The sequence below is a fragment of the Electrophorus electricus genome, chromosome 1 (genome assembly GCF_013358815.1).
Source record: "Electrophorus electricus isolate fEleEle1 chromosome 1, fEleEle1.pri, whole genome shotgun sequence".
In the NCBI taxonomy this organism is placed as follows: domain Eukaryota; kingdom Metazoa; phylum Chordata; class Actinopteri; order Gymnotiformes; family Gymnotidae; genus Electrophorus; species Electrophorus electricus.
This window is the reverse complement of record NC_049535.1, coordinates 33,696,630-33,724,626: the sequence shown is the minus strand read 5'-3', so window position 1 is coordinate 33,724,626 and position 27,997 is coordinate 33,696,630. Positions and strand designations below refer to the sequence as shown.

Genomic DNA, 27,997 nt, shown 5'->3' with positions numbered 1-27,997 from the left:
CCATTATCCAATTGTTTATTTGTTAACAATGGTGTTTTATACATATGAGTAAATTCTACAATTTCAATATTTAAACATTTACTTGTATACCTTCTCAATGTCATGCAGTAGCCAACAGAACATAGACAGTAAGCCAGTAAAGAACCTTTACACCCTCTCTAAACCTGCCCATTTAAACACTCCACGCTTGCCATGCAAGCTTAGTGCTCCACCTTTAGTTTGAATATGTCATTAACATTTGCATAACTAGTTTTGATACGAGCTCCAGGTGATGTTTCCAAAGTAAATTGATAGCATTTCAACTGATTAAATCATTTAAATAATAGCATTTATCATTCAATTGATGGTCTCTCTCAGTCTATAAAATAAGCTTGTAATTACTAATTGATGAACTATCACTTAATGATTAACTTCTCCCTCCTAGCGGCACTGCATCACCCCTCAGACACCCTGATGCGTCATCGCAGCAGTGGGGTGTGAAGTGAGTGTAAAAGCTGATTTCTGTCTGTAAAGCATCTTTAGGTTTGAGAGAGACTCTATATAAATGTTATTAATAATAATAATAATAAGTCTCCTGTCTCAGATATACCCTAAGTGTCTCCCTTCCATGTCCAGCTCGTGTCTTCTCTCCTGGACCCAGAGGACAGAGGAGGGTCAGGAAGCATTCAACACACCTCATGTTCTTCTCTGTCCTTTATTAAAAACAACTGAACGGAAAGGATTTAGGCCACACACATGATGCAAACTAATAACGTTACAGGTCTACACATGAGCATTTTCAAAGCATGTACAGCTGAGATTAGTAACAGCACAAACCTGAAACAATGTTGTACACACTCCCACCATTCTACTCTCAGAGGGGAGCAGTGTGTTGAAATGCAGAACACGGTAACTGCACAATGGGTTCTGGGGTGGGATTAGAACGTGATGCTCGTGTGTGGTAGCGCTGTTGCCGAACGGAGCACAATGGCCTTTCGGGACCCTCCTGAACCGCCACGACCCAAATCCCATAAGCGCAAACAGTGGCACAGGATGCACAGTGCCCACAAGGGGGCGCCAAAACCCACTGCGCTAAAGAACACTGGTCAGAGAACTTAACAGGTCTTAGTCCCCTCTAAGGACCGGAAGCGTCCTAACAGAACTTCTAGCAGGGCAGAAGGTAGGAACAGGATGGTATCTTCAGGAAAGAATGATGAGAGATGACTGCAAGATCTCAAAAGTTTAAAAGAACAACTGCAAATGGGCGCAATGAATAATAACAGACTGGAACTAGAAAATCTCCAAAAGGTGACAGCACTTATCACAATGAATATATGATGAAATGATGAAATGTGTGTTCTGAGGGGTACGTTTGATGTAGGTAAATACTTGAGACCATCATTTAGCTATGAAAGCAGAAGTGCTCAGCCATGGAGAGACATGCAAGGTCTTCGTAGAGTAGGGTAACACCCTCTGCATAGCGACTGCATTATGGCATAGTGTAAGACCCTCTATATAGTGATGTACAGTGGACTGGCACTGTATGGATAACTGCGACTAGGCTAGACTACAACATTGCCCTTTACATACAAAGTCAGAATGCTTGATCACGTCCCTGTTCTCCTCACTGTTATGTGCCAACACATCATAGGATTAATTTAATGTAGGAATTAGCATTAATTTGCTTCAAATTAGTCTGGCTTTGGTTTTCAGCCAAGCTTTTGAATTGGAGTATTTTGAGAACTTTTCTTTTTCAGTTACCCAGTTTTCCATTCTAATTAAATTTTGCTTGGTGGTGGATGACGTTTTGGAGAACGGTAAAGTTTTAATCTCTGGGTTTTGCCCTGGTCCAAAGACCAGAGTTTACGCCTCTCAGTGTCTCATGTCTCTGCATTCTGACTCCGCATCTGGACACTGATCATGTTACACTGTAGATCATTATATATATATATATATATATGTGCAATCTTTTTATTACAAACACCTAACAAGGGGCTTAATCAGTGAAGCCCTATCCAGCCTCAACAATTTCCCAATGTTCCCAGCTCTACAAGTATTTCTATCTCTGAAAGAAGCGAAAGTGTGTGACATTTACTCAGTGCCTCCCTCTAGTGGAGCGATGTGGATCCTCTAGACATATTCCTTCTCTCTTGGCGGACCGGAAGGGGGAGGGGCTTCGGGCCTATGACTCGCTCTGTAAGACACAGATACACACACATTAGCAAACTGGTAAAGGCAACGTTATTGTCCCACTAAAATCATATACCCTGTGATTAGAGAGGAATGATTCAGAAATGTGCGTTTCAATCCTGTTTACTTACATTTACGCAAATAAGTCATGACACTAATAACTGTGGTGGCAGACCCCTCGTTAAAGTATAATGGCAGTAACAGTGACTGAAAGGCTGCGTCCTCTACTGAGGTAAAAGGCAGATAGGTTGACGTCCAACCACGTAGTCCTCTGAATGCCCCGGCGCTTTCCCACCCCTGCTCCAACCTGCCACCACCACCCACTCTGAGGAACTCACGCTCTCACGCTCTCAGACTCAGGCTCGGCGACGCTGGTCTGTGGTAACGCTGCAGAGGAGAACAAAAAATAAATAATTGAACAATAAACAATCATTTATAAACAGTAAATAAGCTGCTTTATTATAAATGTGTACTATATGGGTTAAAACTGGAATGTGTTCAGTTTTTCTCTGGTCTGATGGTGTGTGTGTTATATATGGTGAATGGCTCCCTACTCACTGTGATCGTCTATTCGGAGAGAGCAGACCGTGTCTACCAGCTCCTTAGCCTCAACTACCAGCTGGTAGGTGGAGTCTGGACGGAGGGAGGGCGTGTCTGGACGCTGGTAGGTGGAGTCTGGACGGAGGGAGGGCGTGTCTGGACGCTGGTAGGTGGAGTCTGGACGGAGGGAGGGTGTGTCTGGAGGCTCCTTTGAGGGTGGAGACTTGGCTGTCCTGTGGAGAGGGAGATGGAGCGTCGAATGGGTCTGACTTTGGTTATCAGCTGGGCTTATGAACTGGAGTGTTCTGAGGAGTTTTCTTTTTCGGGTCACTCACCAGTTTTTGTCCTTTGTGATGAAACCTCCACTGGTGAGATATTGGTGTACCTTCTATTAGCAAAAGGTGAGTTAGAGACTGAAAGTGCTCAGATTTACCCACCAACAAACACCAAGGACTTACACCTGGTACGACAGGACTTTAAAATAAAACCCCCACAAATGTATATGTTTGTCCACCATCGCATACAGGTGTGTTAAGTTTACCTGAGTAAAACTGAGCAGCTTCTTATTGGAGGTTTCCAGTTGTTTCCTGGTTGTTTCAGACTTTCTCAACTGGCTGTTGATGTCAGAAAGCTTCTGTTTCAGCTCCACCATGTCTTCCTATGATTACAAGCAGGACTTTAACACCCAGGGGCAGTAATGCTCTTAAGAATGAGACTGTGTGTGCTCTGACACACTGAACATGCTTTAAGCAGAAATAAAACACTCTAATCTAAAAGTAAATCTCATTCCAAGATGGAACATTTCTTTGGTGGCTATGTCAAGAACTGACAGATGGAAGATTCCCTGTGTCCTTTAACGGACTGATGGCCTTTTGGGCAGTCTCGGGGACAGGAGACACTCACCTTAGTGCCCTCCAGGTTCGTTCGCTTCCTGTCAGCGAGCTGGTCCTTCAGGTCTTTGATCTCGGCCTTCAGGAGCCAGATGGCCTCCTCATTGTCCCGCTCAGCAGTGCTGGTCTTCCTCGGCACGACCTCGGCTACCTGCAGACAGCTCCTCAGAGTCTTGTTGTGCTCCATGGTGGAAGTGACTTTCTGAAAGCCACATTCACGTGCGTGAGCTCAGACGAGGTTTAACAGATGAGTCCGTGTGTCACAGCGTGATGTATAATGTCTAGAAATGCAACAGAAAGTCAACAAAACATTTTGCTCACCTCTGTGGTCTTCTGAAGTTGCTCTTCAAGAGATTTTTTACTCTTCTCTGCATTCTCCAGTAAATCCTGTGGGTAATGTGAAAATTCTACAGCAAAACTATTCAACATGAAAATTCTACAAAAACCTCTTCAATATGAAAAATTCTAGAGCAAACATTTCATACTGAAGAGGTCTATTAATAGCCTCTTCAATATGAAAATTCTAGAGCAAACATTTCATACTGAAGAGGTCTATTAATAGCCTCTTCAATATGAAAAATTCTAGAGTAAACCTCTCCAAAGGACCTCTGCGCAGCAGCTGCCCTTGTTGTAGCATGTTGACTGGTAACAGAGACAGACTGGGAGTGGGGCAAAAGGCAGCCAGTGTTCACTGCTGCTGGTGTTCACTACTGCTTCTCACCTTCAAGTGTTTCACCTGCAGGTGGAGCTGCTTCACCATGGCCTGCCACTGCTCCACCTCCTCACTGCTGCAGCTGTACTCCGAATCGCATGTCTGAAAGGAAGGGCCACACTGCAGAGCTCAGCGCATGCAGACACGCAGCATGCTAATGACCCGCACGTCTCGCCTCCTGAGCTCAGGAGAGCTGAGAAGCGCAGTACAGGTTACACTATGTCAGACTGACCTCACTGCAGTGAAAACACTGCAGGTCTCTCCGCCCCTTCTACAACGGAAAATGAGCGCTTTAGGGTCAGCGGATGAGTTCGGGATTCCAGAAAGCTCATTCCCTACACAGTGAACTCACAGGAGAGTGGAAGGCAGACGTGTCCAGCAAACTCGCTGCTTGGTGATAGGAGAACAGGAAGGGTCTCTGTGCCAGCCCCGCCTCCTCCAGCTTATCATGGTACACTTTGCACGTGGCCTCTATGAAATCTAATTAATAAAAGGGTGGGAGACCAGTTATAAGTAGTTATAAACAGGAAAATACATCAGCACAGTTATATCAGCATACTAATACAAATACAAATACAAATACATCAGCACTGATAATAAATACATTTATTTATAAATGTATAATAAATACCTTTATTTATAATGACAACTGTATCAAAACTCAATAACTTAATACTGTAATCTACGTATTCTTTTTTGGTTTATTTTTTATTAAAGCCTTAAGATATCAGTCTAAATGATTCACATCATTCTTATCTCGAGGCTCCAGGCACCTAAACTGAGAGCATTACAGGTCATAAATGTCGGCAAAATAAGATCATTTAATAAACTCATCTTTATTCATGATGACATACTGTAAACCCTCTGCTCGTGACCTTTGACCACGCGTTTGCTAGTAGCAGCCAAAAAAATCACAACCTTTAAACTCTATAGGTGCATGAAGCTTGTAAATTTATTTTTGAATTTGGAAACTTCAAAATTTCACACAGCATTTGCTCAGATAAGGGGACTCCACTGTCTACACGACAGCTGTGTGTTACGAGCACAGATAGCAGCGACTGACCAGGCAGGTGGACTGGTCTCGTGTCAAATATGCACACAACTGTCCAAACCAGTGCCAGTGCCTAAGCGGTTTAAAATAATCTCAATATGGTTTCTAAAGTCTCTTCACCTCCTTTTAAGGTGGGTGTGGACGAAGAGCTCCACTCACCTCCGTACGCCACCGTCCCCTGAGGGTCTGTGGACAGACTCTCTCTGAGTCGCTGCCTCTTTTCCTCGGTGACGTCCAGCCCCAGGTATCCCAGTGCCTGCCATGTTAGCAACAGTGGCCCGTCACCATGGTGTCACATGCCACTCGTGATCATTGGTAATCATAACAAACCATCGTAGATGGCAAATAAGCTCAATAAGGGATGTTAAGGGTACCAATCAACACAACATCAGTACTGATTAACATTTACACTAGTGCTGAGTAACCACCTACATCAGTACTGATTAAACACTAACACCGATGCTGAGTAACCACCTACATCAGTACTGATTAAACACTAACACCAATGCTGAGTAACCACCTACATCAGTACTGATTAACATTTACACTAGTGCTGAGTAACCACCTACATCAGTACTGATTAAACACTAACACCAATGCTGAGTAACCACCTACATCAGTTCTGATTAAACACTAACACCAATGCTGAGTAACCACCTACATCAGTTCTGATTAAACACTTACACCAGTGCTGAGGAACTACCTACATCAGTACTGATTAAACACTTACACCAGTGCTGAGGAACTACCTACATCAGTACTGATTAAACACTTATACTAGTTCTGAGTAATCACCAGCACTAGTGCTGATTAAACACCTACACTAGTGCTGAGTAAACACCTACACTAGTGATGATTAACCATCTATATAAGTGGTGACTGAACACCTGCCTACAGTAATTATACACTCACCTTATTAAAACTTTGATCTATAATTTTAACTACACAATCAGGTATTATGCCACTACCAACCTTTTATTGCTGGTCAGTTTGTGAGCACAGGACTGCTGATGGCAGACCCCACACTGAACCCAGCAGTGACGCCCACAGGGATAAACACTGGTGTGTTACTCAGAGCAACACCCACCACCATCCCCCTGTCAAGGCTGTGGAACTTCTGGACTGAGAACAGTACGTCACCTAAACACCCACCACCATCCCCCTGTCCAGGTTGCAAATAATGGTCCTCTGCTCAGACATTGGCCAGTGATGAACAGTATTTACATACCAATTATATTCACCTATAAGTTGTGCTCATTAAAGTGGTCACTCGTTTATGAGGAAAAGTCCCTAATAAGGGATGCGGTGAGTGTAGGACTCCGGCTGGGTACAAATGAACGCTGTGTCTGTAAATTCAGAACAGCAAGCAGATATTTTGCTATGTGCTGCATCTCACCTACACACCATTGGTCACAGCACACACGCACTATAGGTGGTGTCTCTGGGATGCACTGGGCCAGTGTGTTTGTGTTAAGTGTGCTGAAAGTGGAGAAGACACACCAGCTCAAGCTTCTCGGATCTGAGTCGTATGTGGGGATCCAGGGAGACCTTCGGTTTGGCAGTCCTCTGTGAGACTGAGGCAACTGAGGGAATACACACACACACACACACACACACACACACACACACACACACACACACACACACACACACACACACACACACACTCATATACAGAAAACACAACAATAATTCAGTTGAGTAGTGAGAGTTAGCTTCACTTATGCACCTAAAGCTGATTCAAGCTAATTTGTCTAAGAACAGTTCAGGAGAAACATCTCGACATCCTGAGCTAACATTTTAAAGGTTGCTCTGAGAACGAGGTGTTTGTTACTGTCATGGTCATTTAAATTTCAGGCAAGTCTGGTTGTAAGAACCATTCAGGAAATGTCTCTAAAGCAAAGTGGTCCTTCCTGCCTGTGAGTGATTTTGTGTGAGCAACACAAGGTCTTTTGGAGTTCCTCTCCAGATAAGACCAGCTGCAGTGGAGGCCCACCGCGCGAAACGATAACGTCAGTGCTTTGTGCTTGCAGTCAGATGACAGACACAGCATCATCTTTGGCCAAAAGCATTTTAACAGCCAAGCTAAAAACCGAGAGTCCTGACACCGGAGGGCGGGCCGTGAATGCTGCTTCTTACGGCCTGCCTGTCATCTGTGGAAGCCAGGATTACAACTGCAGGGAATTATTCCATAGTTAGCACATTCCAGCATGAGAACACGCCCTACTGGAGGACAGGCGTAAGGTGCTGAATCACAGTGCGGAGAGCACGCCTGTCCTTCATCCCGCAGAATACATCGCAAAACCGCAACCACCTCAGAAAGCACCCGGACAGATCACCGGTCTTCCCAACAGGACTCTGCGTTAGAAGAGGAGTGCCATCGTTTGACGCTGATGCGTGACATCTCTGGGATTTAAGCTCCATGTGCCCTACCCCTTCGACCTCACGCATGACGCAGTGAGAACAGAATAACAGGTCAGCACACTGAACCCCCACATGAGCCAAACACTGAAACACTTAACCCTTACTGCAGATCACCACAATGAACCCCCATGTGAGCCAAACACCTCCTGAAACCTATTTATATTTACAGAATTTGGCAGAAGTGACTTAAATAATTTGATCGGATAATTTGTGCACCTTGGGAAGCCTCAGGTTCTACGACCTTGGTGTTGCTTGCACTTATATAGTTTATTGCACTTATTTAGTTTAACGCACTACTGCCCATCACACTGGATCCTTGTTAGACCCGTGTCAGGGGCCATGTATAAGCTAAACAATGATACGTACACACCGAGCCATGACACATACACACCACTGCACTGCAACCAAGTCAATCCTTCTTTTTTATTTCTTGCTATGTTGCTGTCTCTCCCTCACGTCCTCTCATTCATTCTGTCTCTCTCTTCCTCTATCTGTTACTATCAAAATTAATGAATTTCCTAGTATTACTGCTCATTATTTAAAATAATGTATTTCACTTACACTGAAGCACAATGTGTGTGTGTATGTGTGTGTGTGTGTGTGTGTGTGTGCATTCTGGTGTTTACACACTAGATTTTAAAACTATAGAGTATTTGACTCGATTCCCGCCACACCTGGCTGCTTGGTGTCCAGCTTCAGTATGACACTGCAGCTCTGGCAGTGGTGCGTCCCCGCCACACTGGTGTCCAGTAACGTAACAGGATAAGGACATGCTCAGGCGCACGGTGGGACACTGAGGCACTTACCCAGAAATAAAAGCTGAACCGCTAGTAATTTGTTAAAGAAGGAGAACCAGAGCAGGGTTGAGGTTTGCTCTGACAGAACTCTCCAGATCCTGCACTCTTAGGACCTATGTCTTTTAGTTCCATCTGATTACACTACGATATGTAAACAGACGACACCAGACAATTCTGAAATCTCGGTATGACTTCAAACGTCAAAAGTTGTGCTGCAAAAGGGTGTTTCCCTGAGATTCCAAGCCTTCTGGTTTCTCGTTACAACCTAGAACAGGTCAGAACCTTGTGGCGAGCTCGACTACTCTGGGTGAGTGTTTAGGTTTAGTTTGCCGTTGCAATGGTACACACTGCAGTACCTGAGAAGTGCACGTCTGGCGGACAGATGTCAGGGGAGGATGAACGCACCAACACAGGCTCCTCTGCCTTGATCTGCCAGCAGAACAAAACCACAAACAAGTTCAAGTCTTGAAAATGACCCCCAACCCTGTGCCCCTACTTCTCCTTACCCAGAAAACCAGCAACAGTGGATTCTGAGTGGAGTCTTCGTTTTCCCAGAGGCCCCCAGAGAGGCGCTGCTCACCTCGGGAAGTCGGGGTTGTGCTCTTGGGCGGCTGGCGGGGTAGCCGTTGCCGACGGCACGCTGCCCCCCATCTCTGCTGGATGCACAGTAGGGGGTGGGGCCTTTCCCTCGGATAAAAGCGACCTCCACCAGCGGGTCCTGGCTTCAGGGGCAAACAACGAAGTCAGGAGGGCGTGTTTGTCTTGGCGACAATGAGACGGTCAGGAGGGCGTGTTTGTCTTTGCGACAGTGAGACGGTCAGGAGGGCGTGTTTGTCTTGGCGACAGTGAGACGGTCAGGAGGGCGTGTTTGTCTTGGTGACAGTGAGACGGTCAGGAGGGCGTGTTTGTCTTGGCGACAGTGAGACAGTCAGGAGGGCGTGTTTGTCTTGGCAACAGTGAGACAGTCAGGAGGGCGTGTTTGTCTTGGCGACAGTCAGGAGGGCGTGTTTGTCTTGGCGACAGTGAGACAGTCAGGAGGGCGTGTTTGTCTTAGCGACAGTGAGACAGTCATCACAGCATAGACGTCACCTGTGGAGCATTAATGACGTAAAGACACAACACGTGTCAAGCACGTCTCTCTTTTCAACGCAGTGCTGATGTATCATATTACCACTGGTATTGTCACACCCCCAGGGACCAGAACTACTTACTGTAACCAGTCACCCTAAGGGTCAGTACTGGCCACAGTGACCAAATAAATTTGAACTCTACCCCAGACACTCACTTCAGCCACTTTGGGTTCCAGATCCTCACGAGAAATGTCCCCATAAATCAAGTCCCACAGAGCAGAGTGCGACAGCACATACCTGAACTTGACTTTGTTGATGGTGGTCTTGGCCTCCTCGAACGTCACCCCCACCAGGGACTCCCTGCCGATGGCGATGAGCTGATCCCCCGGTCTGAGCCGCCCATCCTGCGAAGCAGGAGGTGGGCGGAGTCTGAGCCATGTGCCTCTTTCAGGCCCCGCCCCCCTCAGCAGCACACCTTGGGGGGGAGGTGCCTCTCTCAACTCACGGCTCACTTTGGCAGCCCCAGCTCCACCATGAGCAAACACACCAAAAAGGCACAGCTGTGGTTATCAAACCTCCCAGAGGCAAACTCTGTCCCGTACACATCACTGGATTAACAAAGCATGTCGAAAAACATTATCAGTCACTTATTATTAGTATAAATTGACACATAATCTCTGTTATCTATTGTCAGAACGTGACATGTCACCTGAAACTGCTCTGGTTGAATATGTGAGGACAGTATAAATTCAGACAGGCTTTCAGATTCAGCTGCTCCCAGATGGTGCCATAAAAGGTTTTTGCCCCGTCATCAGATCGTGAGTTTGATCTTCAATGATACTGCAGCCGTGTGTGGTCAGGAGCCCGAGAGACAGACGTGGCTGTCAGGGAGGGAGGGCTGGCGCACTCCTTCTCCTTCTCCCCTGTCACAGCGACCCTGGCCAATCACGGGCCTCTTTGATAGTGGTAGCTCAGTGGTTAAGGTAGTTGTATTCGAAAGGTTGCTGGTTCAAGCTCCTCCACTGCCAAGTTGCCACTGCTGGGCCCTGAGCAAGACCCTTAACCCTCAATTGCTCAAGTTGTACTCAGTCATAATTGTAAGTCACTTTGGATAAAAGCGTCAGCTAAATGCCATAAGTGTAAATGTGAGCTCATGCATCAGACAGGGGTGGATAGCACTATCCTCCGAGCGTGTTATTCCACTCCACGACACTGCATGAGCTACAGCTCAACAAGATACAGTGATTGGCTGCATGTGCCACAGAGGAATCATATCACAGCCCCGCCCTCTCTGGTTTGCCACTGTTGTGTTATGGGGAAACTTAACTGCTGGGTGGGATTAGAGTATGAATAAATTAGGGAGAATTATTGAGGGGAGGTGCACCATCCAATCATCTAATTCCCCCTCACATACGTGTTTTCTTTATCACGCTAAATAAATGAAACAAAAAACAAACAAAAGACTAAGCCCTGTCATGTGCATGTTCGCTTGCCCTGTGACTGCATTGCCAGAGTCATGTGACGGGGTGTGTTTCTCACCCGATGACAGTCTCCTCCAGACAGCAAGTCCTGGATGATGATGGCGGGCCCATCGGGCCTGTTGGACCCTCCGCTAATGATGACGCCCAGGCTGCAGGAGTGAGCTACAGAGACCATCTGGATCACACCCTCCCCCAGGTGACTGAAACCACACACACACAGGAGTTACTGCCTTTTTATGGCATTTCCACTGATTTCCATTCTATTTTTTGTGTGTGTATGTATGTGTGTGTGTGTGTGTGTGCGCGCGCACGTGTGTGTGTGAGTGCATGTGTGTGTGTGCGTGTATGGAGCTACCTGAGAGAGCGCTGTAATTGTCCTGAGTTATTGCATGTGCTTTGGGACCCTGGCGGACTGAGCAGCAGAGGACTCTGGGATCTGGACGACGACTCCGAGGACGTGCTGTCCAAGTATCTGCCTACTTTGCAGAGAGCACAAAAATTCAGTAAAATCAGAATTTTAAAAGTACTACACGCACACTACACTTCAAATCACACAAAATAAACTACCCAGTGCTCATCACAAGCAATGTATCCCTACGAGATCCACCAGAGGGCAGCAACAGTGTGAGCTGATTCTTCTGAATATCTAATAATCACATGGTGACGTGAGGGAGTTTGATCGTAGGGCATTCACAACAAGCTGTTCACTGCTCACACACTCAATAAAAACAAGCCTGAAACCAGGATCTGATAGAACCCATTTTTATTATATATTATATTCAGACCAGAGGCGCAAGCCATCCTCTCTGCCTGGGGGCCACTGTGTGTGCAGACGTGGCTCCAGACAGGCAGGGGCCACGCCTACTCTCTCTTTGCTTGATCAGATGTTTTGGGTTTTGCTGCTGCTGGCTTGGAATTATGAACTTTCAGCCAGACCAGGTCTTTTTGGACAAGACCGACAGCCCCTTTACTAATGGTTTTCAGTCTCTCCTGATGTCCCTGAAGACCGTTCATGTTACATCACGTACCAAGATAAACACCTATTAATTTGACTTTTTTCTTTATTTTGAAATAATGCTCTTAACACGCCTCTCATTAGGCGATCAACAAACGCTTCACCGCATCAGAGAACCCAGCACCGGGAAAGAAGGACACCAGAACACACCATCCTACAAACATCAGTCCCCACCAGGCCAGACACCTTGGACAACTTTCTGTGTGTCCCAGGATTGACGTCACGGCGTGAAGCAGAAGCCAGTCATAACTGAAATTCTACAAACACACGCGGCCGACACCAGATGCCGGCAAGACAGAGAAGCAGGACTGTTACCGTGCTGGATGGGGGAGTTCCTCGTGGAGTCCGTACTGCTGTGGGACCCGTACTTTTCTAGAAGTTCCGCAAATTCTCTCCTCCGAAAGAAAATGGAAAAAAAATGAAAATAGTGTTAAAAAGACATCATTACAACCCAAATCCAAGAAACCTTCAAAAACCTTACAGATGACCTTAGAGAGGCTCACATGGCTCTGTAGAATGACATCCTAAAACTGAACTCTTTTAAGATCTGAAGGCCAGGTCAGATTTATGAAAAAACTATGTGGGCTTTTCAAAAGGCAAAATTCCTTCAGGATTTTAGTGTTAAAAAGCTATTAAGCATGGGCTAAATGAGGAACATTATTATTATTATTTTAATTTACTAAAAGTAATTTTTGGGGGAATTGTAATCTAGACCAGCATTCTGCTCAACAGGGAAACAAACATTCCCAGGATCCTCAGAATGGGAGTGGGAACGACTGTGAGACACTGCTGGGAGAGCGGATCAATATCAGTGGGAGACACTGGAGTTGCATTTTAAACATGTGTCTCTGCAGGTCTTGCTGAAGGACTCCACCTCGAGTCCTCTTCAGCGGAGAAGTGCCAACTGCGGCATGCGCTGGCGTCTCCGTGTGATTCAGGCTCCTTGTCATGGATATGCGGCTGCCGTAGACCAGCCTGGACCAGCACTGCAGTTCCTGGTTCTCACCAGCTAAACCCCAGATGTCCAGCGAGAAAGTCACAGCAGTGTGTTCCGAGCCGAGGTGTGAACACAGACAGGCTCCATTATTCAGACCAAAACACATCAAAAATGTCTCCCTCTGGGCCTCTACAGGGAGTATTATCAGTACAGATTAGAGAGATATGGTGTGTGTGTGAGGTACAGATACAGCGCTAGTGTGTGCGTAATGGGCAGATGCAGTGAGATGGTGTGTGTAAAGGACAGATTCAGTGATATGGTGTGTGTAAAGGACAGATTCAGTGATATGGTGTGTGTAAGGGGCAGATTCAGTGATATGGTGTGTGTAAGGGGCAGATTCAGTGATATGGTGTGTGTAAGGGGCAAATCAGAGCTGGCTAGGTGAGTAGTCTCTACTTTGAAACTTCACTAGAGTAATGATGACATAAGAGTAACGGCATTGTGCACACATTCACATGCACGCACGCGCACACACACACACACACACACACACACACACACACCTACATATACCTATACCCCTATACACACACAGCTACATATACCTATACCCCTATACATACACACACACCTACATATACCCATACCCCTATACACACACACACACACACACACACACCTACATATACCTATACCCCTATACACACACAGCTACATATACCATACCCCTATACACACACACACCTACATATACCATACCCCTATACATACACACACACCTACATATACCCATACCCCTATATACACACACACCTACATATACCCATACCCCTATATACACACAGCTACATATAACATACCCCTATACACACACACACACACACACACCTACATATACCTATACCCCTATACACACACAGCTACATATACCATACCCCTATACACACAGCTACATATACCATACCCCTATACACACACACACACCTACATATACCTATACCCCTATACACACACACACCTACATATACCTATACCCCTATACACACACACACACCTACATATACCCATACCCCTATACACACACAGCTACATATACCTATACCCCTATACATACACACACACCTACATATAACCATACCCCTATACACACACACACCTGCATATACCCATACCCCTATACATACACACACACCTACATATACCCATACCCCTATACACACACACACACCTGCATATACCCATACCCCTATACACACACACACACCTGCATATACCTATACCCCTATACACACACACACCTACATTTATGTACAGCCTGATGCATCTACACACATGTGTGCAAATACAGGCACAGCCCAGAGGTGTTCAGCACCAGTCCCTGAGGGGATCCAGGTGGTTGTGTGTGGAGAGACACAGAGAGCCTAATCCTCTGAATAAATCTACACAGATTAAAGCCTATAGGGACTCATCTCATCCCAGCTTAACCCCCCTCCTCCTCCCTCACTTTTTTTCTTTCCTTACACAGTGTCCACAGAACAGAGAAAACTCTGTTCAGACGTTTGGTCCCTTTAACAGCCATGTGACAGCGCTCCCTGCAGGGCTGTGCTGGTGGCCTTGTGGAAGTGGAAATCACCCAGACTTTCAGCACCAGAGTCAGTGAGGTGTAGAGGAGGTGGGGTGTAGTGATGTTTGGAGCCAGAGGGGTGTAGAGTCAGTGAGGTGTAGAGGAGGAAGGGTGTAGTGATGTTTGGAGCCAGAGGGGTGTAGAGTCAGTGATGTGTAGCAGTAGTGGAATGTAGACATAGTGAGGTGTAGAGTCAGTGAGATGTAGTCAGTAACATTTAGAGGCAGTGGGGTTTTAGAGGTAGTGGATTGTATTCAGTGACATTTAGAGGCAGAGGGGTGAAGAGTCAGTGAGGTGTAGAGGGTGCAAAGGCAGTGGGGTGTAGAGGTAGATGTAGAGGTAGTGAGGTGTAGAGCCGTAAGGTGTAGAGTCAGTGAGGTGTGGAGGAGGTGGACTGTAGAGGCAGCGGGGTGAAGAGGGTACAGGAGCAGTGGGGTTTACTTTACAAGTGAAATGTATTCTCCTTTCTTTAAATTATTCACGAGATCTGCTAAAAAGGGAGATATGTAGAGCATATGAGAGGCAGGTCAGGAAGCCACAGATCAATAGCTGTAATCTGGGAGAGGAGGTCAGGAGGAGGCGCCGAGTGCCGTGCTCTAAACACTCACTGCTACATCAGCCCGTAACGTCTGGACGGAGACGATGGTGTGTTTGCCCACACCGCGCACTCTGACGCTAACGCGTGGTCCTGAGTTGGTTGTTGTTCTCCATCACCCAGACAGACAGGGCTTAAGGGTTTAAACACAAGTCTTATTTTTTGCTTTAATCTTTTATTTGTAATTGCTCTCACTAGTCTGATGCTAGCTGCTTACTGAGACAAACGTGGAACAGCAGAATTCACTACTATACTGTTCCATGTAAGGACATAGAGTTACACTATGCCACTAATGTGGAGTCACGGCTGGTGGTGTGTGAAGTTCCGGCAACACACGGATCAAGGTCGCAGAGGAAGGCACGGAATGGGAAACAGAGTCCATCGGATCCTTTTAAAATAGCCTGTGGGTGTGAGAAGCTGCTGACTTTACTGGAAGTGGGAGATTTGTCTGTCAGGTTCCATTCATATCCGGCTCTCCGCCTCTCTCTGGAGGCTGGCCCCTTTGACTCACTTACCTTGCCTGCTCATCCCTGGCCACCAGAAGACGCATGTGGTTGGTCGAGGAGGCTGCCCTCAGGATGTCCACCGCTCTGGGAACAAACAAGAAGGATAGCAAAAAAAAAACAAAACGTAATGCTGGTCCAGTATGAGGTACGGAAGGCCTATGCATTCATGCCACAGTCACACAGCAGGGAAGCTGATGTGTGTTCTGTTTCAACCCGCGTCTTCAAGAAGACTCTGCTCCGGAATGCATTACAACATTCTGCCTGATGCAGGTGGGAACGTGCCGTCTAAAAGTCCACTATAACACTGACAGGCAGGACACCGCTGTGAGAGCCGCTGTATGGTGAACAAGCCCCTAAAAGACAATAACACTGCATACGTCTGTTACCTTTCATTTGTGACACCAGTCAGGCTTTCTCCATTGACCTCTAAGATCTGGTCCCCTGCTTGGAGGTTTCCTACACAAACATTTAGAGGCAAAAACACAGGGGATGTAATGGCAGAAACCCTCCACCATGTACTCAAGTGAACATTTTACCTTCTCATGTTTGGGCCTCTGTATTTGACAAGTTTGTAACAAAACAATACCACATTTAAAGTTTTTTTCACACATCTTAAAAAAAAAAAAAAGGCTAAGACCTTGGAAAAATTCTTTGGAAAAGAGTATATGCCAGTTATTTTGACTCCTGCGCCACAATTCCACAATTTCTATAGTGATCATATACAAATTATTAGAAAATGTAACATAATGGCCTTATCCAGAAGGTCCATTAACTGCTTGTGTGTGCACCCACATTAGTTGGCCCGGAACTAAAGATGTGAAACCACCTCCATCTGTGAATTAATGTACAATTGAATATCTAGTTAAATTTGCTCACAAATTGAAGTGACCTTAGATAGCCCAGGAATCAATCAAGACCATCCGTCATGCTCACCAAAACTACGCATTGCAGCTGATAGTTACAGGTCTCAGTGTTCAACTTCAACATTAGTGCCCCAACTGTTTAAAAAATTGCATAAAATAACTGCTGTCATATGTTAGGTCATGGCATTTCTGATAGAGATCAAATATCTTAAAGGTAAACAGATTTCATTGTGCTTCTCTGTGTGGTAGCTAAATCAATGTGCTCAGTTTACTGGCATCTTATTTTTCTAAAGCGTCTGGATTTAAATCATTTCTGCAGGTAAAACAGTTGAGTGCACTTTTAGAGTTCCAATTACTATAACTGGAACTGTAAATTTAGTACAGAAATAGAACATATTTGGATATTACTGTGACAAACGCTGAGGGCAGCAGCTACACCTGGTCTCAAACCCAGGGCTTGCAGACGACAAACATGCCCTCCGAACCCCGGACCTGAGAGGCAGCTCTCTGACACGGCAGCCAGAGCACCCGGTTCACAACTCAGACGATTCTAGTACGGGCTGAGCTGGGACATTGAAATTGAACGACCAGCACGCACTCTAGAGTCATGCTTATGAGCGAGTGTTGGCCTGCCACGATGAGGTGTTCGGGGGGGCTTCCCTGCTGCAGGAACGCTCCTCTCTGCATGTGGGTCACGGCGACCCGGCCCTGTAGCTCTGTGCTTTTTAGAACGATCAAAAGTGATGTGACTAAGCATTCCACACTGCGGGTTGTTTTGGAGTTGAAGCAAGGAGGATGCTCCGACGTTGCAAGAGCCTGGCATGGTTGCTGCCTGAACAACTGATCTGCATTCCACCTCACATTTTCCACACAGAGTCTTTACATTTCTGTTTGTTTAAAGTGTACAAAATGTAAGTGCTGCATGATATTTGTGACAATACATCACTTTTACCCATCTCATCTGTGTGTTGAAAAACACGGGGTGCATTTGCATGGCTGTATACAAGCAGCAAATGTAGCTCACCGTCAATGGAGGCAAGGCCACCTGGTAAGATTCTTTTGACATAAACTCCAAACTCCTCTCCTGTTAGTTCTTTCACACCACCCATTACCTTTACGCCTAAAGGAAAGACACAGAGACAAACGTATAACAGCTGGGGACCAAAATGTTGAGCACATAAGTACAGAAAAGACAGACACAGTGCACACGAACCTGACCTAGGAGATCTAAAATACGCAGTGTCATACAATTTCAGTAACGGATACTGAAATTCAGTAAAGAATTTCAGCTCTCGACCACTACACATTAAAGCTCAGTTAGATGGCACACTGACTGTGCAATGCTGAGTGTGTACAGTAAAGCACTGAAAAAATGGTCTCCTCAGATCTTACATAAAGACCCTGAGTTCTGTCCCCAGATCTGTTTTCACACTGTGGTCATACCAGATTGTTCTCTCTGAAGCATACTTTTTGCAAGCAAGAAATGACTAATTTTGCCACAATACAAATGCCTCCCACTTAAACTAACATACATGATCATTTACACGATAATTTGTTGTATATTTACTTGCCATGGGAAAAACTAACCACATCATATTTTAAATATGCTGTACTCATTTGTAAGTGGTTACATTTTAAAATAAATTTTTCTTTAATGAAATTACATTTTTTGCTTGGATGTTCTGGGGGCATGGGATCGCTGATGACATGGAAGGAGCTACCAATTAACATGTGCACTGAGATATAGTCCAACCAAACAGAATCAAAGCACAGACTCCTGTTGCGGGAATACAATCTCCAGCGACTGTTGGTCTTCACTGGAGGACCCCTAGAGAATGAACTCCAAAACTTGGCATAAGAAACTGGAAGAAATTCTAACTAACTGTAGTGGAGTGTGGTCCGATTCCCAGCCTCCTAATGTCTGCAGCGTGCACACAGTGTTGCTTGCAGCTGATCGCTAAGCACCATAATTAAAAACATAATGAGCTTATGTGCTCAGCAGCAGAAAGGAGCCTGCCAGTGATGCAGTTCACTCAACCAGCGGCAGGGCAGTCAGCTCCCAGCAGCTGTAAATGGCCCTAGTGAAGATTCCTGATTGCTGATGTGCAGGGACACCAGTCTTGCTGTTAATGAGATGATAACTCTCCTCATCACGGATGGCTTCTGTTGGTGCGGCACTGGGAATGAAATCTAGAAACAAATATTCATTACTTCCTGATTTCAGTACTTCAAGAACTCCTCTCCTGCCATCAGAACCCTGGTCAGGAAGTATGAAATCATTTTGCTGTTTTGTTACTAGGCAGACAAGACAATGGGACTTACTGGCGTTTGAAAAATAATTATTTCATCAGCATGTCTCTTGTAGAAACTTGCACAACTCCAAACACCCTGATACAGTTTTTAACCTACTATCCAGAAATATTCCAGTATTTTCCAATTTCTGAATTACCATAAAGATGGTGCACTCTCAAGGTGCACTCACTCACCTGTAATAATAATAATAATAAGCAGTTTTTGGTCCTGATTTTGCAATTTAACCTTCAAGCTCATTTAAACTGCAGACACAAACCTTGACTAAAAGGATTAAGTTCCACTACGTATTCTGTTGTCACGTATGGAGTTCTGCTGTCTGTAGGCTGTGGATGGCATGAGTGTGGCTGTGAGGAGAGCTAAGAAGATTAGCAACCAAGTTTTGATGTATTGCACAGGAGGGTGGCTGGCGGGGGTATAAACACAACAAAGTAGTGCAAGTGTGTCTGTGTGGGGAGTGTGCATGACTATGGATCTGTATATGTGTCTGGGGGGGACGCATATCTATTAATCTGTGTGTGTGTGTGTGTGTGTGCGCGCATGTTAATGGACCTGTGTATGTGTGTGGGTGTGCATGTTTATAGATCTGTGTCTGTATGAGGGGGTGCATATCTATGGATCTGTGTGTGCGTGTGTGTGTGTCTATGGAGCTGTGTATGTGCGTGTGTGTGTGTGTGTGTCTATGGATCTGTGTATGTGCGTGTGTGTGTGTGTGTGTCTATGGATCTGTGTATGTGCGTGTGTGTGTGTGTCTATGGATCTGTGTATGTGTGTGTGTGTGTGTGTGCGCATGTTTATAGATCTGTGTCTGTATGAGGGGGTGCATATCTATGGATGTGTGTGTGTGTGTGTGTGTCTATGGATCTGTGTATGTGCGTGTGTGTGTGTGTGTGTATGTCTATGGATCTGTGTGTGTGTGTGTCTATGGATCTGTGTGTGTGCGTGTGTGTGTGTGTCTATGGATCTGTGTATGTGCGTGTGTGTGTGTGTCTATGGATCTGTGTATGTGTGTGTGTGTGTGTGCGTGTGTGGTGCTGAGTGGATCTGTACTGTAAGATTAATCGTGCCGTGTGTCATAATTAGAGCCACAGCACTGGGACCCCTCCCCCACTCCAGGCACAGCAGACATGAATGCTTTGAGCTAACTTCAAATTGCTCACTACATGGTGTTTTGATAGTTATGGTGTTTTAGAACAAAAGTAATGAATGCCACCGTGTGTGTGTCAGCCCTAATCCTGACTAACAAGCAGACAAACTAGCTGACAAACAGTGAAACACACACACACACACACACACACACACACACTCACACACTTACACTCTTACCTAACCCATTTTCACAGTCTGTAAATTCCATAGAATGGACTGCTCGGTCAATTCCATAGGGGCCCATAAGAGTCCTGCATGAGACAGAGACAGAGAGCAGGTGTACATAAAACACTCAGTTGACTGCAGTTCACTTTATTCACAGAGAAAAACAAACATTTATCTTCCTGCAGATTGAGTGTGCATCACGTCAGTTAATGAAGCGACACAGAGACAGCCCAGGTCAAGCTAGAGATCCAGAACTGATCCAGAACAGATCCAGAGCAGAGCCAGAATAGATCCAGAACAGATCCAGAGCAGGTCTAGATTAGATCAGACGTCTCATCAATTTACACAATGACACTGAATGTACGAGCAGAAATTTGCTCCAAAAAAGGACCACACATAGCAATTGATTTCAGTAACACCACAAATATGGGGGAACTTTCTAATGCCCCCTGCAAACTACTTAAACCCACAAACGAAATAAACATAGTCTGCCATGTTGCTCACATATGAGTTAGAATCTCTGAATAAACAACATCATCAGGTGTTACTGACGTTTTCCCAAATTCAGAAGTGGGGGAAATGTAGGCCACTGAAACAGTTAGGGGACACATTGGCACAGGAGAGGTTTGGAACTCAAATGCACAGTTTAAAAATAAGAATTCGGTTTAATTGGGGAGAGTTGTTACAAGGTTGAGACTTTCTGCAAAGTATATCCTACGGACATAAACGGCACTACTGTGACTCCTTGCAACAACTGCAGCCACTGAATGTACCACAAATATGCGTAACCCCCAACCATTTTGGAGGTTACGCGAGTTAATGGTGAGGCTCAATAGACCACATTTGAATACGTGTATTCTGACCGTGGCTGGAGCGTCACATTAACCGCAACCCACCATTAAGGCATATGCGCACTCTTCTCTGTGTTCCGATTTCAGTGAGAGTAGTAGAAATATATTTTACCTGCTAATCATGACAGCTCCTTTAAACATAACAGAAAACGTTGGCATCTTGAATGAAGCCCTGTGCGACTGGCGTTCTCGTCTCGTTCCTCGCGAATGATCCACTGCTACACCCCCCTAATTCCACCTAACTTTGACCGCAGATTAAATATTATGCAATACTGCATAAAAAAAACATGGATTCGGTTTTTGCTTGATAGTTTGTTTTTGAATGGGAGAACTTTTGCGCCATTTCCTTATTGAATACCCGTTTTATAGGAGGATGGGGGACTGTTTTTCATTTAAAACCCAATGGATCAGGTGCACGTGTAGACAACGTACACAGGTACGAGCAACTGATGTCAATTCAATAATTATATGCAGAAATTCACACAGAATTGGACAATTCTTGAAAAGGTATACACTGTTGTACACTTTTCTCCCGTCATTTTAAATGGTAGAGTATTTACAATATATTAGGCATTCGCAAGACAGATTAAAATTCAAAACTGCCAGTTTCCAGTGTGGCACTGGCCCTCATTGAATGTGGGCAGAAGCCCGTCCAGTAGTGCAGTCCACCACCACACTTGCTAGCTTTTTGCAACGTAACACCATCAACAGATGGGGCTTTGTACAAAAGCAGAAGTCCAAAAATCCTTGCCAACCCATATTGAAGTATATTACAATTATGATAATTGTTGAGGTAAATTTAGTCACTGGAGCCTTTTGCAGTTTTTTTGTTTGTTGTTAGTCATACTGTCTGTGCATAATCCATCTAAACCCCTGCCACCCTCATTAACCACTGTGGAATATTTGTAAGCTTCATTTAGTTGCTGTAAACTAGTAGAGGAATCGTTACATATATAATGCTTCTGTTCTAAGTAGGATACTTCACAGCACACAGTACTAGAGGTGAAATATACACGACTGTTTAAAGGGACTTCAGAACGTTTCTATGCAAGGGAGAAGCAGAGAGACAGATCACACTCTGTCTTTGGATTCAACCTGCATAATGTTACATAATGACACGACCTGTTAGGAGATATTACTCTCTTTGCATACTACTAGCCTAGAGAGAGCCGGAGCGTCACAATGCCGTAACTACGTTGTCACTGTGGAACTCCTTGCATGAATGACTCCTTGCAGTCATTTAGGTGGACACACGTCCTCAGGGCTCAGAGCCAGTGTTTCGGTGCTGTACTCAGTCAGCAGCCATGGATTCTTTTAGCCATTAGATTTACACCGAATCAGAGGTTCATATGTAATCCACAGGCAAGTGGGAGGGGCTAATCCACAGGGGAATTGGGAGGGGCCTGTTTGTTTGCCCTGACTCACTAGAGTTGCCCCTGACATGTTACACGTTGTACATTATTATTATAGTTATTCATATTAGCTTCATGTCATTCATATTACTATAGTCATTTCTGTAAATCTTAAAACTGCGATGGCAATTGCAGGTAAACCAGGTAACATCACATATGTGCTTCTTTATTTATTGCTGCAGCAGTGCCATGTGAACCTTCTCTGGATTGAAAATCTGACCTCTATCAAGCATGCATCATTTAGCATTATACAGCATTCTAATAACGCTGGGGGCCAGGCAACGGCAAAACTTACAACAAATTCGAGTTTCTGTTGTGGCATCAGATACTGTCCTCCATTTAGGGGTTAATTTGGCATGTGTGATTTAAATGTTTCTAAATCAAGAAAACATTTTTTTATCTACAGGCTGTCAGTCACTCGTTTTCAAGCTTCAGTTCCCAGTTCTTCAGCCTTGCCTGATGGGTTAGTACCAGCACAAAGCCTTCTGCTTTGGAGAAAGGGGGAGTGACCGATTTCAAATACCTGTCAATCATTTTCTGCTAGCGAAGCAAACAACTATAGAGACATGGAAAGGGCTGGAGCTTGTGTGGTGAGTCATGTCTTCTTGTTAATCTCATATGTGACATGCACATCAAAACAGACATGCATGCACCTTAATTCCCCAAGTGAAATTCCATCTAATCCAGACATCACTGCAGAACTGGTAGTGACTGGCATGATCAGGGTAGCGTGTCTTGTGAGCCAGCGTTAAATGGAAAAGAACGTTGTACTCTGGAGTGCTTTGTGGGGACATAGCCACATCGGCACAATATTCATACTGCATACGGAAGGCTTAATGCATCTGAACATTAAACATTAGTTTCCTGCTGCTGACGAACACAAAAAAGCCACAGCGAGTTACTGTGATCAAGGTGCAAGAAATGAACTGTGAACATAAGATGAGCAGTTGGATTTTGTGATATAGCAGTGAAATAGCTTTATGATTGTGTTCCTCACCTACAGGTAGCTGAAAGTTGCTAGCAACACTACGGTCATGATGTCGCTTTCCAGAGGGAATGCAATGCCTTACTGATAAATATGTATGTTACTCTTATATCATGTCACCAGAAGGCTATTTTTTTTTTTTTTTTAGAAAATTCCATATATATTGAGTTAGCAAATTTTTCAGTGTAGTGCACAAAGTGCACACAGTTTGGTGAAAGGTCCTTCATCAACTGTGCAAGCAAAGTGCTGATGGAGATCCATCTTTTCTCCTCCAATAACCACTTCAACTAGCAATGGCATCAGAGCCCTGACCACCAAATCTGCGCCGTGGGTTGGTATCAGACTATGGGATGATGCAGCCCAAAATGAGAAATCACGCAGCTGCCGCATGGAGTGTGTGCTTTGTCTTCTGTGTGTCCCCTCTGCTCCATGGAGCTGGGACTGCTTCAGAACAGAGGACGCCTTCAGAACGGAGGACTCCAGAGTGGCAAAGCATAGCGCTACAACTTTAGCATCAGGCAGAGTTTCCACTCCAGGGAAGTGGGTTAATCTGACTCTGTCCAGTCCGCGACACCAACATGAGCTGTTTCTATGCCCGTGACTGTCCTCTACAGGCGAGAACAGTAAAGCCTTAATTCTACGGGACAAATGAGACTCCTAAACAAGCAGTGCATGTACATTATTATATTCCTTTGTATTTTGTAAAGAATTCAGACTAAAAACCTGCCCTAAACGTTATTAATCTAATTATGCTGCCCTAAAGTTATTAATCCTAGAATGCAAAAGTGTAGAGGGACGTTCCTCAAGGAAGAGCCCCTGGCTAAGCCAGAGACTCCAGCAGACCAGGACAGGATCAGCATTCAACCCTCCACCAGGGGTTAAGGTGTCTGAGATCATCCGAGTAAAACAGAAGCGCAGAAGACGAGATGCTTTACAAAAGAGAGCAGTGTCGGCTTCCATGAGGCTAACTGTCAGGAAATTAGGACACTTAATACCAGGGTCAGGTAATCTGGGCAAGAACAAAAAGCGCAGATAGGAGAAAGGTTTACATGGCCAAACGTGTAGAAACATAGCTGAGTTTTGCACCAAATGCAGTCAATGGACACAGGCAGATCAGTCCTGATAGCGCACTTATACCCTCATTACCTAACATTAACTGAAACACCACATGTAAAACTGCAGTGACTCTGTAGTTCCTTATAATATATTTCACGGTGGGAGAGCAGGACTTCGGTCTTGTACTGCACTTTAGAGGTGTTTTTTTCTGCTATCATCATTATGCTTATCTATGAAGCGATTTACAATGTCTCTGTATTAAATATCACTATATATTGATGTCATAAGCAGTGGGGTGTTTTTTCTTTTAACATACAGGCCTAAATGAGTGTGCTTAGCATACACTTTTAAACATAGGCACTGATGATTCAGGGAATATGTGAATTCTAAATGCTGGCCATATCTACCACTGTGATAGACTACTCTACTTATTATTGATGCACTACAGAGAGGTTTTCAGTCAACGCGTGGCGTGTATCGAAATCTCTGCTTGGAATGCATCGGCACAGCCGTTGTGGTGACATTTGTGCAGCGATTGCACAGCTGTTTTGATTGGGCACACTGAAATAGCAACACCAACGCACACTAAATAATGATGACGTTTCACCATATTACCCTACACACCAGGCCCGCAACTCTCCATATTCAAAGTCCATTCATTTGAATTTATAAAATCATCCTACACACAGTTGGAGAATGTATGCAGTATAAAGCAGCTATGCATGCTGATGTATGCAGTATAGAGCAGCTATGCATGCAGAGATTCTTCCTGACAATGGAGTGCATTTACTGGCTTTCCTCTACATCTTCTGGTCCAAACAGTTCTACAGATGTCTGCAGTAACAACACTGCCCATTCAGCTTATATCAGTTTCAGACCACTGAAGCAATATGCAGTCACATCTCTGAATGTGTTCCCAACAGTATGCTTGGCTGATGTTCAAAATAGCACCATATTCCTGGTTTTTATACATAATATTTGGTAGACAAAAATTCCTATTGGCAGGAATTCTGACGCTATACATGTGGAACCTTAATATGGACTGATTATATATATATTACAGTATTGTAAGTGTTTTGGCTCCATTTTTTTTGCTCAAGAGACCATGTTGTAGTTCCCCATTGCCATCATACAGGCTCTCCTCAGATCCAAACGGCCCGTTTTCCTGCTGTAGTGTGGAACGTCTCCCTTTACTCAGCGTTCACTCCTGCTCATTCTTGTATTGCTTACGAGTGTCGTGTCTCTGCTCGTCTTTGTTCTCTGTGCAATGCTGTACTATGCAGATGTAGGTGTTTCCTTCCCTTTGTTTCCTATGTTTGATCCTAAGCGCCTTTGTTTAGTTTGCCCTGATGTGGCTCAATCTGGCTGCTGTTTGATTCCATAGCTTTGGTCATTGTTGCTGAAACTGGGCAACAAGCGTTAGAATTGTTAGGCTTGTTGACAGGTTCACACACCTTTTTGCTAACACCTCTCTGACAGAGAGCAGCTATTACTTCACATGATATTATTTTAGCAGGGTCTTGTGAGCATTGTTTCAGCATCACACCATTTGGAGGGGGGGGGGGCAGATTTGCTAACTCGGTTACAAATATTAAGCTTAAAATAATGCTGTTGTAATAAAGGGAAAAGCTCAGTTTGACGGTGATAAAGGAGGTGATCTGAAGAGAAATCATTCTCTGAATTTATAACATGTGAGTACAACAGTATTAATCACCTTTGATTTTAAAAAAAAATGATGCAACATATTTACATCGAACTTTAGAGCATTTAGAATTTGGCTTTTGTTAAACAAACATGACAATTTCATAAATGTAAGCTTTTCATTACACCTTTATGCGAATGCAAAAAGTGAACTATGCACATATAGCACGAACTTTACGCACGCAGCCTTAGGAAAACTTAAACCCATGACAGCAACTCGCTTAAGTCCATTAAAAGCGATTCTCTTTCGCATCACTAATAGTTGGAACAAAGGCCACATTTGTCTTTGAGTTGTGTTTACTTCATGCAGCATTTTACAAACATCACGTGCCGGTGCTCATTGCGGTGCACGCTGCGTTTCCGTAATGCAGTAAGGTGTCGGGTCTGTCACGCGACTCTCGCAGGGAACAGCAAGTAGCCTACCGCACGCTCCATCCTCACCTGAAATCCCCGTAACAACTAGATCCAGCGGCATCACTGACCAACATTCATTATTTTTATTATTAAAAATGATCCCACCATAACACAACACTAACAACTTTTACACCACACTGACTTTATGCAGTAGTCTAGGTTATATTAAGATTCCTCTTACCAGTAGATGAGCGAAAGTCCATCAAAATGTTCGAGTTCACTTGCTGGGTTCAGATAGGACATTGTATCCATCAGAAAGAGGACGGTAGAATATTTAAGGTGCAGAAGTCATCCGTCACAGTCTAATACGAGATAAAACTTCCATCGAGCGCAGAGGACTAGGTCTGTAGACTATGCCCTGTCTGTGAGGAGCAGACAGCACCACTCCATTAATAAGGCATGCATCTCCACGCAGTACTTAAATAACCCCACTGCAAACCTGACACACACTTTTTTTTTTATGCTGCCCGGTCGCCCATCAGACAAATTCTGAATCTTGCCAGCGCCCTGCTGACGTCACGTGGACTTTCTGTCTTCGCTGCGTCTCAAGTTTGGTATGCTCAGCTCGCGGCGCGGCTACAGTGCACGTGCGTTAAGCCGTCACGTCATGCGCCCATCAAAGCGCGGAAGGACAGTCACCGGTTACGCGTGCACTCGACCCAAACGGGACTTACAGCAGGCAGGGGAAGCCGCGGGAGCCGCTAGTCAGGCGTGAGCAAGGGCGGGAGGTTCCTGCCATACCTCTTCCCTGACATTTTCCTTCTGCTATCTTCTAGTTGAGTAAAACAACGTTTTGTTATGAATTATTTTTTTGTGGTTGTTATGCACTCTGCACGAAGCTGAAGTTAGCTTTGATGTGGTTGGCTCGCAGAGCTTTTTAGTCGCTATAGCTACATTTGCTAGATCGTATTTTGTCATTACGCGAACGACAGTGACAGTAGGGTGTGTTCACCTTCGCCAATTTGCTGAGTTATGCATTCCTAAACATTAATAATTCATATGTAATTATTAAGTAAAAGCATTGATACCGTTTCTCGCTCTACGCATATTGTGAATAAATTGTGATTTTAAAATTATGATTAAAAGTTAGTTTCAAAAAATGTTGTAGCATTTGTGATAAATTCATTTAGATTGTGTATGTTTTGTTATTAAAAAAAAATGCTAAACCAAAATGGCTTAATGAAAATAAAATGATAAACTATTTTAAAAGGTCACCAGCAGGGGGAGATAAATATTTGAAAACAAAAACAAAACAGCCCTAATAGCCTAAAAGATTTTAA

General features: G+C 44.6%; 1 protein-coding gene across 2 annotated transcripts; it reads right to left on the bottom strand.

The window, feature by feature from the left end:
* On the bottom strand, nt 1-27,771 carry si:dkeyp-72e1.9 (syntaxin-binding protein 4). 2 transcript variants are annotated; one of them, XM_035531829.1, is made up of 23 exons: nt 27,168-27,771; nt 26,899-27,079; nt 20,311-20,384; nt 17,699-17,794; nt 16,198-16,267; nt 15,821-15,895; nt 12,465-12,544; nt 11,490-11,613; nt 11,193-11,334; nt 9,951-10,057; nt 9,164-9,305; nt 8,940-9,012; nt 6,863-6,945; nt 5,522-5,618; nt 4,664-4,791; nt 4,321-4,413; nt 3,921-3,986; nt 3,613-3,801; nt 3,251-3,367; nt 3,045-3,097; nt 2,728-2,942; nt 2,508-2,556; nt 1-2,173 (listed from the first exon to the last, which is right to left on the bottom strand). In XM_035531829.1, the coding sequence occupies exons 2-23, from the start codon at nt 26,967-26,969 to the stop codon at nt 2,110-2,112; spliced, it is 2,208 nt and encodes a 735-aa protein (XP_035387722.1). In that variant the 5' UTR covers nt 26,970-27,079; nt 27,168-27,771; the 3' UTR covers nt 1-2,109. The 2 variants fall into 2 exon arrangements, with proteins under 2 accessions (XP_035387722.1, XP_035387724.1); XM_035531831.1 differs by having other exon boundaries at nt 11,490-11,610; nt 26,899-27,771.
* Nucleotides 27,772-27,997: the final 226 nt, after the last annotated feature.